This window comes from Hordeum vulgare, chromosome 1H (assembly GCF_904849725.1).
Source record: "Hordeum vulgare subsp. vulgare chromosome 1H, MorexV3_pseudomolecules_assembly, whole genome shotgun sequence".
NCBI lineage: Eukaryota > Viridiplantae > Streptophyta > Magnoliopsida > Poales > Poaceae > Hordeum > Hordeum vulgare.
In genome coordinates this window covers 359,788,937-359,802,364 of record NC_058518.1, presented here as the reverse complement: position 1 = coordinate 359,802,364, position 13,428 = coordinate 359,788,937, and the positions used below count along the sequence as shown (strand labels likewise).

The window sequence follows — 13,428 nt, the reverse complement described above, 5'->3', positions numbered from 1 at the left end:
CGATCGTACCCTGAACTATGTAATCCCGGTCTAAATCGAACCCTAGCAAATTTCAACCGGGATTCATCTTATGGGCCGGCCCGCTTTAGTTTTTCTTTCATTTAAAATTTGTTGGGCCGTGCTCCTCGACGCCTGCAAAGCCATCGCTGCCCGCGTTGATCGCCTCCGTCATGACACGGCGTCGCCAGTGTGGACGGGAGCAAAGCCGTTCTCACCAGCCGGCGGGTGTGAACCGACGAGGAGTTCGAGAAGCGTCCGAAAGAACACGAAGGAGACCAACGGCTGCTGCATGGAAAAGGTGGCCCGGACGCAGCAACAGCTTGCGGCAAGCCGGCGAACACACGGGCGATCACAATCATAATCACATCACGCTAGTGGTCTTCCACGGTGCGCGGCGGGAGCATGCAACGACAGCGCTTCGGGTTTGACGAAGGGCCGGCACGGAACCCCGCCGAGGAGAGGAGACTCAAGAGACCCGCCGCGACCGAGTCCGAGGAGACCCCCGGCGGCGGCGACGACGAGGACGATCTGCCCCCGGGAACCAGGAGGAGGATGAAGGAAACGCAGCAGAAGCCGAGGCCGAGCGGCAGCACCGCGGCCTCCTCCGTCCGCGCCGTGTTGCAGGACTTCCTGGAGCAGCAGCAGCGCCTGGACGCGCAGCGGCAAGAGGCGGCGACGCGCAGGAGCGGCTAGCCTTCGAGCAGCAGTGGAAGGGTAAATGTTTTTTCCTGCCAGACATAACAAAACAAATATATGTTTTTACATATTATTATTATGTACTGCCATTCATATTGGAAGGAAAACCAAAAAGAAAAATTTAAATGAAAGGAAAAAAGAACCCAAAAAAAGACAGGAAAAAGAACAAGAAAAGGAAAAAGGGAAAAAAAGAAAAACGAAAGGAAAAAAGAACCAAAAATAAAAGCAAAAAAGATAAATTTAAATGAAAGGATAAAAGAACGAAAAAACAAAAAATAAAAATAAAATCAGAAGGAAAAAATCAGAAAAGAAAAAGGAAAAAATAAAATGAAAGGAAAAACAGAAAAGAAAACAAAAAAACAAAACAAAAAAACGAACGAAAAAACGCGCTTCCATAAACTGGGCCGGCCCAATCCCGGTCATCGTGTGGCACATCAACGATCCCTGTTTGGAAAATGGTCAGAAGGTTTGATTTAGACCGGAATTGCATAGTTCAGGGTACAATCGACCGGGATTTTAACTTGAGGGTTTATATCGACCGACCTCTACGAATTCAGGGTTTAAAATGGACTTTTTTCGAAAAGATTGGATGGCATAGGTCGGCCGCCCGCCCGGCTTTTACCCACTTGGATGGAGCTGCACAGGCCCATCAATCCGTCACTTCGCCTTAGCCCATCCATCCATCCATGGACGATCGAGTTCGTGCGCACACTCACTCGACGGTCTAGTAGCTAAGCTAGCGAGCTATAATCTGTGCAGAAGAATCTGAACTAGTATACTGCTAATGATTGTTCCCCATATATTTCCTCTTTCCCGGCCGGGACGACGTACGTGGTGGTGGAGCGATGATCGTTTGATGGAGGGGTAGCATAGCTTGCTGCATGTGGCCGACGGAGTGGCCCTCATGAATTAAGCTTGAGCTATAGGGTTGCAGAGCTGGAGTTTTTTTATTTATAAATAAATAAAACGCAAGCTGTATTCATTTGTAACAACCATACGTGGTTTATGAGGATATTTATAGTGTTTTTTTTATGGTAAAAGAGTTTTATTCCATATTCATAGGATTACAATCAAGAGGCACCAACTCCTTCACACGAACAAGATCTCTACCAGACCATACAGTAGTAGTACTCTCCGTACGACTATACAAAGCCAACCGATATGCTACCCTATTTTGCTCACGCTTAATTTTCAAAGAAATAAACTCTTGCTTAACCATGTGATGCCTAATCTCTGCAACCAAGTGACCATATGCCGACCTGGTTAAACTCTCCCCCATTCATACCTACCAGTGCCACGAAGGAATCTGTACAATGTTATTTAATGGCTCTCAAACCGACCAGGAAAAAGATATAGCTAATCTAGCAATCTTCTGACCAGCTTTATTTACTTCTATATTATAATGCTCGAACCTAGAAATGGGGTAATCATAAGTAAAATATAAACAATCGTCAAAGACCGTCACCGCCGCCGCCTACCATCCTCCATTCTTCATGGTATCGATCATCTTTAGATTATCCGAATTAATAATAACACGATTGCATCCCGTCCTTTATGCATATGATAGACCGAATTTAAGGGCCAAAACTTCAACCATCAAGACATTCGCGTGCCAATCTATATTTTCATTCCTCTAAGGATGAATCTGATTTTGTCATCTCTTATGACCACCCCCGTCGTACCCCTAAGCATGCCATTATAAAGAGAATCATCAATATTAAATTTAACAAAACTTATGTGAGGGCAGACCAACCCTTCTTTTCATGGGAAAACCTTCGGAGAGAAAGTAGTAACATAATTGGTCGTAAGAGCATGGATGCCCATAGAAATCGGGTGTACGCATTTTGAGTTGTCTCCGTGTGAATCAATTTACGTCTTTTCCACCGCAAATACCAGACTAGATGACAATCATTTTACGTGCATATCGAGTACCCATGATACACAAATTATGTTCTGTCAGAAGAAATAAATACTCCAATACCGTCTCTCTAGCACGATCTACTTCATAGGCTTTATAAATAATATTGTCCATCTCCATCCTTTTTCAAACCACCCTTGCTTTGTTGAAGAGAAATAACATATGCTTCATATCTTTTGGATTTTTTTTTTTGAAATGATTCATATCTTTTGGATCAGAGGAGCAAGTAGGGCAGGCGGGCACAGTGGCGAATCTTGCAAGAGAATAAAGGGGGAGGGATCAATGTTAACAGTGTGAAGAACAATACACTAACTCTCAGTTTTTTAGTTCAAATAATGTTATTTTTTATGATGAATACTTGTAAATTTAGTTTTTCAATTTTTGAAGAGGGCTCAACCCTTAGATTCGTCACTGGATGGACAAGACTTTCATGTATCTATTAGCAAGCGTAAAACGGCACAAGAGTGTGCTATGTAACGCATGCCAAATATATTTAGACCTTGTTCGGAATCTCTCCACTCCGCGGAGCTGTGGAGCTGAATGTGAGCCGCTCCTTCAAAATGATCTTTACCCTGCTTCGCTCCGGGAGTGGAGTCGACGGAGCGGAGAGGAACCGAATAGTCTTTTGATCTTTATCAGACAAGGTAATTTTCATAACTTACACCAAATAGAATTAACTACTGTTCATCCCATCCAGTTGGTATGTTGAAATTTGCTTCCATCGAAATCTAGCTGTTTTTTTCTTTTTGTTTGATTATATAATCAAGTTTGTGTTGGATACCCCGTGTACTTTCTTTTTCTTTTTCTTTTTATGGAGCAGGGAGAAGAATGCATAACAACGTGGCTCGGCCCGGTTGCAAAATGCTGGCTCGTTATTTTTTTTCGTGGATGATGGAGTGAGTGAGAAGAGAGTGGGCCGGCCCATACCGTCCTGGTCCGCTTCGCCTATCTCCTCCTACCTTCCATCAGAGAGAGAGAGGGGCGTCGCGTCGCATCGGCCATTGAGAGGAATCAGAGGGGGAGCGGCGCAGGAAGCGAAGGTATCATCCATGGCCGCGGTGGTTCGGAGCGTGTGGCAGGGCATCAAGGAGAAGGGCCTCGCCAACTTCCTCCGCTACGCCCGCGACGAGGGATACCTGTAAGACTCGCCCCCCCCCCCCCCCCCCCCCCCCCCCCCTCCCTCGGATCTGAGATTCGTCCATGCTCCTCCTGCGGCTGTTGGGTCAAAATCCCATCCGATTATCATCTAGGGCTTCTTCTTCAACTTCGAATGCCTCGCCGCGCATCATTTTACCGATTGATTGTTGGATCGGTAATTTCGTTCGCGTCAATATTAATGAAACCAAATGAATATGCAATATCACATGTTCATCTGCTGCCTCAAATTACACAGAAACCTGCATATCTCGAAATTACTCTGCTGGGATTGCAAGGTCTGGAAACAGAAGCACAACTGTTCCTTCCTCTTGGTCTAGGTAGCAGGTAGCTTAAGACAAAATCCTTTGGTACACAAATGCCTCTGCCCACGTTATCAATTTCCTCGATAGTAAATTACAACGCGACAGATCTTCCAGAAAAAAATGAGTACGACACAACATTACCAGAAAGCGAGGGACATTCAAATTTTCATACCATTGGTTGGCCACTGTACTCATTTGCTCGTTTAATATTTTTCATGTGCTTTTAGCTTCCACATAATGCTTTTTGATTATAGCAGGACCTTAGCATCCCAGAAATAGAATACTTTGAAACCTATGTACGCATTGCAGTTAGATCAAACAGTTGCGGGGACTCCCGCGTTAAGGTATCTCCGACTCTCCGCTGTGTGATAACTTGATAAGTATATCCTTCCATCAGAGAACGCAGTTTAGTGCGATGGCTGATGAATACTGGTTACAATCTGCAGCTTCAAGTTGGAGTCCCCAATTTTTAGAAGGAATCACTTTCACTCTTTTCCAAGGTTTTTTTAAGCGCTAGGCGCTGAGCTAGTGTTTTGTCTCCACCTTGCCCTTTTCTGACCAAAGCACATGCTTAAGTGCAATTAAGTGCATGTTAAACGCGATTAAGTGCTAGGCGTTTTGCCTCTGCCCAGTGCACAGGCACACTTAAGCGTGTGCGTATGCTCTTTTCAATTTTCTAAATGCAATAGTTGTATTGCTTTTTGTTAAATGAGCATCACCATGTACACTATCCTCTTCTTGTCGATATTCTCTGGACTGTTTTTAAATTTCTAAAATGATATAGCTCTCTTAGAATTCCATAGTAGGAGGGGAAAAAAGAGCTAAATTGCACATGTGTTTCTTTGTTTATGCTTCTAATGTTGTAATATGGTGTTATTTGCAGAAAATGCCTTGGGGATGGAAACCTATTGTAAGTCCTCCCTCCCATCTCTCCAGTTTTGCAGGAAGGAATGCTTGGTTTTGTGCCTCAGTGTGCAGATTTCTCTTCTTTTCAGGCAAACCAAAATTCACAACATTGGTGCAACCCTTGTAGGAGTTGACAGTTTTGGAAACAAGTACTATGAGAAACTACATGACACTCAGTATGGTTAGTGGCTTTACCCCTGGTTGAGCTACTACAATATTTTATTTTTTAATTCTGCTGCATGCCCACATAAGAATGTTGACCATGAAACTGATACAAATTGCCACTTTAGAAAGACCAGTACAGACTCTATACTCATCATCCATAGTAGTCTCTAGTCTGAGATTTTGTCTCTCTTTCTTCTTTTCTCTCACGCCTGAGAATGGTAACATTGTTCTTTAATGAACATTCCAAGCTTGAGCATTTGTGTTTCTTCGTGGGAGCATAATTCTTATTGTGCTTCATTGCCCCCCTCCCCTGACTATGTAGTAGAAACTAAACATTTTCAATTTTCAGGAAGGCATAGGTGGGTAGAGTATGCAGAGAAGGGTCGCTACAATGCGTCCCAAGTGCCTGCTGAATGGCATGGATGGCTGCACCACATTACAGACAGCACTGGGGACAAGGCAAGTTTTCTCTAATGTTTCCTGTGTTAGCACACACAAAATTTTCTGAGGTGCTTTATCCGTATAGGCAATGCTTCCTGAATGACATGTACTCCCTCCGTCCCAAAATAATTGTCTCAAGCTTAGTACAAATTTGTACTAGAGCTAGTATAAAGTTGAGACACTTATTTTGGGATGGAGGGAGTATTAACTAAGCTGTACTCCCTCCATTCTGAATTGTAGGATGTTCTAACTTTTTTCTGAATCGGATGTATATAGATGCGTTGTAGTGTGTTTGTTCACTCATTTCGGTTTGTATGTAGTCCATATTGAAATACCGAAAACATCTTATAATTTGGAACGGAGGTACTATAAAATAAATGAGCACTTACGTGTGTTCACAATCTCTGTTAAAAAAAAACGTCTTCACAATCTGTGGAATCAATGAGACTGAAAGTTTGCTTATTATTTGGACGGTGCATAGGCTGCTGAGGAACATGATCACATTTCAAGCTATTGTTCTTCCTTATATATTGTTAGCAAGGATATCCTTTGATGTGTACAAGTAGATTCGGTGCACTATCTTCACTATTTGAAATTCGAAACCAAGTAGCTCATAAATATGACTTGTTTTTTCCTTGGGAGGGCACAGCTGCTGGAGGAGAAGACTAAAAAGTTCATTATGGAGCACAGACAGAACTACACTGGACAGGGTGACGACTTGATCTACCACTCCAAGGGGCATGCTCTGAACCCTGGGCAAAGGGACTGGACAAGGTACCAGCCTTGGGAACCAAAGAAAGAAGAGGCCACCTGATCGGATCTGAATGGTACCTGATAATCATCCTCTTCTATGTTTCACATTTGGTTTGGTGTCGCCGATCTAAAGCTGCCAGCCAGCTTGGTTTCATGGACTGGACCTGAATAATGTACTATATCTGATACTGAACACCTGCCACCGAACAATTTTAATCTCTGTCTGGATGTGGCAATAGAGAAACTGGCGATTGTCGCTGTTTGCTTTGAAGAGTTTCTTTTTCTACTGATGTCAATGGTGGGTGGATGTTGAGATGCCTAAGGCTTCGTTCGGTTACCCAAGGTAGAATCCAAGTGTGGATTCTACCCTCCCAGGGATTGGGTGATCCCCGTCATGTCACCCACCCCCACCATACCCATCCATAGAAATCCCTGTGTGCATAGTATGTGTTCGGTTGCTCCCCTTCTAATTCATACTAAAAGACAACCAGTCACCCAAACGAATATGTGAGCAGTATACTGAAAGACAAACTTATCTCAAATAGACAGCAAAATATTTATCATACAAATTTACAGTATATGTCACCCAAACGAAGCTGGAGTATATGTCATACAAATTTATCTCAAATAGACAGCAAAATATTTCTAAAAATTCTCAGTTATTCTAAGCTAGAGTCCATCAACTTTCAGAAAATGGTTTACAATCTCTCCCAAATCGTTTAAGATATACTAGAAATGTTACATAATTTATCTCGTCGATGCCGCTTCCATAGCGATTGATGCACTACATTGGCAATAAAGGCAATTAGTCCATATCAAAGAACTAATATGTGAGCAGTATACATGAACAAAGAAATAAATATGAGATGTTTTACTTCTCGCAATCAACAATCAAGAAATAATCATGAACTAATATACATGAACAAATAACTAATATGTTTCAATGTGAGCAAAGAAATACTGAAGAAATACTGAAGAAATAATCATGAACTTATATACATGAACAAAGAAATAAATATGAGATGTCTTACTTCTGGCAATCAACAATCAAGAAATAACCCTGAACTAATAATCTCAAATATTGAAGAATAACAGCAGCACCACAACCACAGTGGGCTGGAACTGCATACATGCATTTGAATCAACCAGCACACCAGCCCCAAGCACCGATCCAATATCTATAACAAATCAACCATGAAGAGCAGCCCCACTCTCTTAAAAATCCTCAATCTATCTACTGATCTCCTTCCTCACCCATCCCAATCTCCTTTTCCTTAAAAAATAAGACTATCATATTTAAAATATTTGTCATGTATTATTTACTTATTTTAATTCAGGCTAGAACAACACATTTTGAAGTTGTTATATTACAGTAGCAATGAGCAGGCCAAACAACAATTGATAAAAAAACAAGGGAGCTTCATGTGAGTACCTGAGTTATTCCATTTCTGCTCTCAGCCACATAAGAGCGGTCTCCGGTCTGGCACTCATGAAAATCTTTCGGTTCTCGGGGATCTTGAATACTCGGAAAGCCTTGACTTCTTCCTCGGGTGTGATATCCATTGTTTTCAGCAGATCAATGCAATTTTTGATAGAGTACTCGTCCACAACCCTTGGCTTGTTCCTCTCATCTTCCACCTGCTTCGTCCTTATTTCCAATTACTTCTCCATCATTGCAGCCACATCGCTATTCGCCCTGTTTTTTGGAAGGAGAGGTGGGGGTTGATTCCCTGCTGAAACCCGACGGTTTTGGACGGGATGTAATCCCGGTCGGGTTTAACCGAAGACAGTTAACTGGTTCACATGTATTTAATCCCGGTCGGGGCAAAACCCCGGGGTTTGACCGGGTTTCGGCGTCGATTCTGACGGGGGAAGGCCTAACTGAACGAAGCCTAAAGGAGATAATATTGTTTGCTAAATTCGGCGGTGTTGCAACATGCCCGTGTTGTTTTCGTGTCAATACGCGACACTGAAGTGTACGAGTATTTGATTTGGCAGTTGTTATATGATGCTGACTAGAGGGATTCTTTTCTTTTCATTTTCTTTTAAGAAAAGGTCTTATCTTTTCATTTTCTTTTGAGAAAAGGTGACCATCGTCATTTTTTGGTTGGGAATATTCCCCTTATCGAAATTACGTTGATGCCTCTGAATTGGCTAACTATAGATATACAAGGATGACCCCCTCACCCACCTCATCACCGCGGACTAGCCGGAGAGGGGCCAACAATGAAGAATTGGAAGAGAAGTGTGTGGGACCAGAGCAAACAAATACGGAGTATGAGAGGGAGGGGTTTGGTATCATTGCTTGTGTGTGTGTGTATGGCTAAGATGCTCTTTTTGATTGCGGTCATTGTTTGTGTGTGTGAATATGGCTAAGATGCTCTTTTCGATTGCAAAGTGCCTATTCTTCTCCCCGCTGCACACACAAAAAAAGAATAACCTCAAACAAGCAACACGCAGCCGGTGCGGTGCGTGCATTATAGTTAGTGAAGGCGACGACTTCTTCACAAGAAAACAAATTGACGAGACATAATAAAAACCGATCGATCGATCCATCCATCCAGAGAGAGAGAGTCGTGGAAGCGTGGAGAAAGAGCCGGCGTGGACGACGACGTGACTCCTCCAGCTCCAAGGCCTCCCGCCTGGTTATGGTTACGGTTTAGGTCCTCGTGTACAGAGCACAACCTCGTGCTGCCGCCATCGGTTTGGTTCGGCGGGCCTTGGGCACCAACCCCTCTTCCTCCCCGCCCCGGGTCTTCCTTTCCTCAGCACAGCGCACCTGCTAGCTAACTACTCCCACCCACGAGTAGCACGGAACCGAGCAGCGCGACATTGATGGCGTCCAAGGTCAGTTCTTGCTACCACTACGGTTCTCCTTCCAGCTTCCATTTGCGGCTGCTTCTCCTGCCCGGCCCCTGGCACGTACCTTTTTGTCGGCTGATCGGTTTCATCGGCTCGGATTTTGTGGTGCAGGGCGAGAGGGATGTGGAGATCCACGTCTCCTCCCCGGCGCCCGACGACCGCGACGCCGCCAGGCCCTTGCTGCCCGCCGCCTGCGAGGCCTACTCCGTCTCCGCCGCAATCCTACCGTACGCCGCTCCCCTCCTCCTCCTCCTCCTCTCGCTTAACTGATCGTTCATTGCTAGATTCAGTTTTTTTCCCTACTTATTACTGCTGTACTGCCGCCGCCCATGCTGCTGCTGCCGCCGCCGCCGCTTCATTCGTCTGGGGTCTCCCTGGGTGGGACGGAGCACCCAAATCACGATTCAGGCTTTTCATTCACTCAACACTGCAAAACCATCATCTTACTCTGCAACCAAAATACCTGTAGAGTTGTACGTAGTACAGAGTACAAAACATATCTCTTATCTGAATGCTTCGTTGTACTGTTTGCAGCTTCTTCTTCCCAGCTCTGGGTGGGCTTCTCTATGGCTATGACATCGGGGCAACATCTGGTGCCACCATATCGCTCAAGGTACCACTTCCTCACCACTCTCTCCGGCACCATGACAGTTTACAGTTGGTTATAATCATCTTCTGTGCGTCGGTTGCAGTCCTCCACATCCAGTGGTACAACATGGTACGACCTGTCATCAGTGCAAACTGGCCTCGTGGTAATGCTCTACTCTACCATCAGACCAATCTTCTGTAATTATGCCGTCACCACGTTTGGCCTCATTTTAATCTTGTCATTCCATTGTTTGCGATGCAGGTCAGCGGCTCACTCTACGGTGCTTTGATCGGATCCGCCACGGCATTCACCGTTGCGGATTTTCTAGGTACGCCTGTTCTGCTATCCTCATGTTCTACTTGCTATGCTGTGCAATCTATCTGTTGTTCTGTTATGATTTGTGCCTAATTGCTTACCACAGGAAGGCGCAGAGAGCTTGTTGTTTCTTCTATCATGTATTTGGTTGGGGCTCTTCTCACAGCAGTGGCCCCTAACTTCCTTATCATGGTGGTTGGTCGCTTTTTATATGGCATAGGAATTGGATTGGTAACAATACTTTATGTCATACTTGAATTGGATACGGACACATACACACATTTCTTTATGAGGCTGATGTGAGTCGCTTTCATTAGGCAATGCATGCTGCTCCAATGTATATTGCTGAGACTGCTCCAAGTCAGATTAGAGGCATGCTCATTTCTCTCAAGGAGTTCTTTATTGTTCTTGGGATGCTTGTAAGTTCATAATAGATACTTCTTTCCCCCTTCTCCGCCCACTTATCTTCCAGCCTACTTATTTCCATTTCCTTCTGCAGCTTGGTTATATAGTGGGCAATCTCTTTGTTGAAGTGATTTCTGGTTGGCGCTACATGTATGCCGCCAGTGCTCCGATATGCGTCATTATGGGCATCGGAATGTGCTGGTTACCTTGTTCACCTAGGTGGCTTCTGTTATGTGCCACACAAGGAAAAGGAGATCTGCGGGAGACAAAAGAAAATGCTACACGTTGCTTATGTCGATTGAGGGGTCAAGCGTCACCTGATTTGGTTTCGGAGCAGGTTAATTTGATTCTGGAAGAACTCTCATACGTTGGTGAAGAGAAAAAAGCAGGCTTCAGTGAGATCTTTCAAGGAAAGTGTCTCAAAGCAATGATAATTGGATGTGGCTTGGTGTTCTTTCAGCAGGTACTCTCTTTAATCTTGTTTGTTGACCTGTCCTAGAGTTCTGTTCGTACATTCTCCATGACATCATGTTGATCTTTTCAGTGCAAATAATATCAGGTTGATCTTTTCAGTTCAAATAATATCAGGTTGATCTTTTCAGTTCAAATAATTGATCTTTATGTGGTATTTATTCTTCTCCTTCTCTATGTATTTGCCAGGTCACTGGCCAACCAAGTGTGCTATATTATGCTGCGACAATTTTTCAGGTACTAATACTTCTGCATATGAAATTATTCAACTCAAGTATGACATCTTTTTGGTGTTAAGGTTGCCATTTCCAGTATAGGGATGGGGGTCAATCTTGCAGGGCTAGTTGTATTGGCATGTCCTTGCCTTCGAACACCATCAATTCTTTGCTTTTCTTGCTGTGTTGCTGATAGCTATCATTATTTGCACACAGAGTGCTGGATTCTCTGGAGCATCTGATGCCACTCGTGTATCAATTCTTCTTGGCTTGCTGAAGGTAGGTGCCAATTTTTGCACAAGTTTAGTTTAAACTTATAATAACCAGCAGTGACATCTGCTCGCTTTAAGATGGTTCAGAGGTTTCACGCGTACAAATTATAAATGCCTTGAGAAAAATTCAACATACACACGGTGATTCCATATCATTTTTTGTTCAATCCTGCCCAATATATGCCTAGTTAAGATTTGATGCAATGCTGATAAATACATAAGAAAAATAGTACGATTTTCCATTAAATTGCATATGTCTTTGTTTGTGTTGGAAAAACAAGAAAGTATTACTAATGCTGTGGTTTCATCTGTGCAGCTGATTATGACTGGAGTTGCGGTTCTTGTGGTTGACAAACTTGGTAGAAGACCATTACTAATTGGTGGTGTTAGTGGAATTGTAAGTCTGGCTTCAACATGTAAATTTCTTATTTGAATATGACCAACCGCAAAAACATAACCAAGTTTAAGTTAGTATTCGAGTGATTTTTGTCATTCTGTGTAGTGAAATGATATATTCATATAACCGAATAATATCTTTTCATGCACAACTATGTGTCTCTGTGGAACAAAGGTATTGTTAACTTTCAAATATACTCCGATGTCAAAGGCTATCAGGGGCTAGGAAGCATGTTCATTTTTTTATCATGGTATTTTGATGGAGATGTATCCACACTTATTCACACTTTCCTGTTGATGGTTGTTATGTGCAGGCTGTCTCCCTATTCTTATTGTCTTCATACTATACCTTGTTTACGGGTGCTCCTTATGTGGCTGTAATAGCACTTCTACTGTATGTTGGCTGCTACCAGGTACTTACAGAATCAGCTTACCCTTATTTGCCATAAAAATTGTACACGAGGATTCCAGGGAGGAATATAGTTGGCCTTGCCTTTCTGAAATACTAGTTGGCTTGCATTTACACCAAACTTTCAGCAGTTAAAATTTACCTGTGAGTTAAATTTGGCTGTTTGTCTATCTGATAAGAAATGGTTACTTTGCAGTTATCATTTGGTCCTATTGGCTGGCTTATGATTTCGGAGGTTTTCCCGCTGAAACTGCGTGGCCGTGGATTGAGTGTTGCTGTCCTTGTGAACTTCGCCTCCAATGCGCTTGTCACTTTTGCTTTCTCCCCTCTAGAGGTACAATCCTGCTGCTCTTTCCTTCTGAGTTCTGCCTTGGTCCTTGGATGTATTATCATGTTAATCCTTTCTTAAGGTTAGTACTATCAAGTTAGTGATCTTTTTGTTTTTCTGCATTGTGCTGTAGGACTTGATTGGCACTGGGGTTCTCTTTGCTTCGTTCGGGGTGATTGCGGTGGCGTCTCTCGCATTCATATTTTGCATTGTGCCCGAAACAAAAGGGCTCACCCTGGAAGAAATCGAAGCCAAACTGTAGATCCAACTATCTGTAGTCTCGTCTTAGTTAGCATCTTCTTTACTGCTCTTATTGGTCAGGTATTTTGTAAGCGTAGTATTACATTGAGAAAACTACTTATTTGCCTCTGAATAAGGTATATCTGAATAGAAGGTGTCCAGGTGGGAAAGTCTTCATGAGTGAAAAAACATTCGAAGGGCAGAATCTGTGAAATGTAGAAAATTATGTCTCAGTGGAAAAAAAATGGCATAAAAACGTGTGCAAACACGCACAGAATCGATGAGAATTTAGATAATGACATCCAGCAAAAAACTGTTTAATCACATAAAAAATATGTTCTAAAACCTACCAAGTTTGTGATATACGTGAAAAATGAGGTCCTATTGGAAAGAAACTCTCAAGCAAAATATTGTTCGAGGACAAACCAAAATGTTTCTGTACCAACCCCCCATGGAGTTAGATGAAATTTGAGAAAAAGTGGTATTGCCTGAGAAACATCTCTGGCAAAACACAGTAAGAATATATAAAAAAAAAGTAAATTAACTCCAATGTAATCATCGAAAAAAGTTGAGCAAATTATGTACCA

The 13,428-nt window shown here is 43.0% G+C and overlaps 2 protein-coding genes and 1 pseudogene across 2 annotated transcripts; all 3 read left to right on the top strand.

The window, feature by feature from the left end:
• Nucleotides 1-402: 402 nt before the first annotated feature.
• On the top strand, nt 403-821 carry LOC123399235 (annotated as a pseudogene).
• Nucleotides 822-3,532: 2,711 nt separating this feature from the next.
• On the top strand, nt 3,533-6,610 carry LOC123436971 (probable NADH dehydrogenase [ubiquinone] 1 alpha subcomplex subunit 12). Its single transcript, XM_045115674.1, has 5 exons — nt 3,533-3,752; nt 4,958-4,984; nt 5,070-5,161; nt 5,495-5,604; nt 6,236-6,610. Exons 1-5 carry the CDS (start codon nt 3,664-3,666, stop codon nt 6,398-6,400), a joined length of 483 nt encoding a protein of 160 aa, XP_044971609.1. The 5' UTR covers nt 3,533-3,663; the 3' UTR covers nt 6,401-6,610.
• Nucleotides 6,611-8,906: 2,296 nt separating this feature from the next.
• Nucleotides 8,907-13,011, top strand: LOC123436955 (D-xylose-proton symporter-like 2). The gene is made up of 14 exons (XM_045115673.1): nt 8,907-9,186; nt 9,313-9,428; nt 9,736-9,814; nt 9,894-9,953; nt 10,052-10,118; nt 10,212-10,336; nt 10,423-10,524; nt 10,605-10,973; nt 11,171-11,218; nt 11,413-11,475; nt 11,785-11,865; nt 12,179-12,277; nt 12,470-12,607; nt 12,735-13,011. Exons 1-14 carry the CDS (start codon nt 9,175-9,177, stop codon nt 12,861-12,863), a joined length of 1,488 nt encoding a protein of 495 aa, XP_044971608.1. The 5' UTR covers nt 8,907-9,174; the 3' UTR covers nt 12,864-13,011.
• Nucleotides 13,012-13,428: the final 417 nt, after the last annotated feature.

Bases quoted from the DNA above. Each gene is read 5' to 3' on its own strand.
- LOC123436971 (XM_045115674.1), top strand. From the start codon at position 3,664: ATGGCCGCGGTGGTTCGGAGCGTGTGGCAGGGCATCAAGGAGAAGGGC. The intron at 3,753-4,957 runs GTAAGACTCGCC...TGTTATTTGCAG, and splicing joins GCCCGCGACGAGGGATACCT to AAAATGCCTTGGGGATGGAA. The intron at 5,162-5,494 runs GTTAGTGGCTTT...TTCAATTTTCAG, and splicing joins ACTACATGACACTCAGTATG to GAAGGCATAGGTGGGTAGAG.
- LOC123436955 (XM_045115673.1), top strand. The intron at 9,429-9,735 runs GTACGCCGCTCC...TACTGTTTGCAG, and splicing joins GTCTCCGCCGCAATCCTACC to CTTCTTCTTCCCAGCTCTGG. The intron at 11,866-12,178 runs GTAAGTCTGGCT...TGTTATGTGCAG, and splicing joins TTGGTGGTGTTAGTGGAATT to GCTGTCTCCCTATTCTTATT.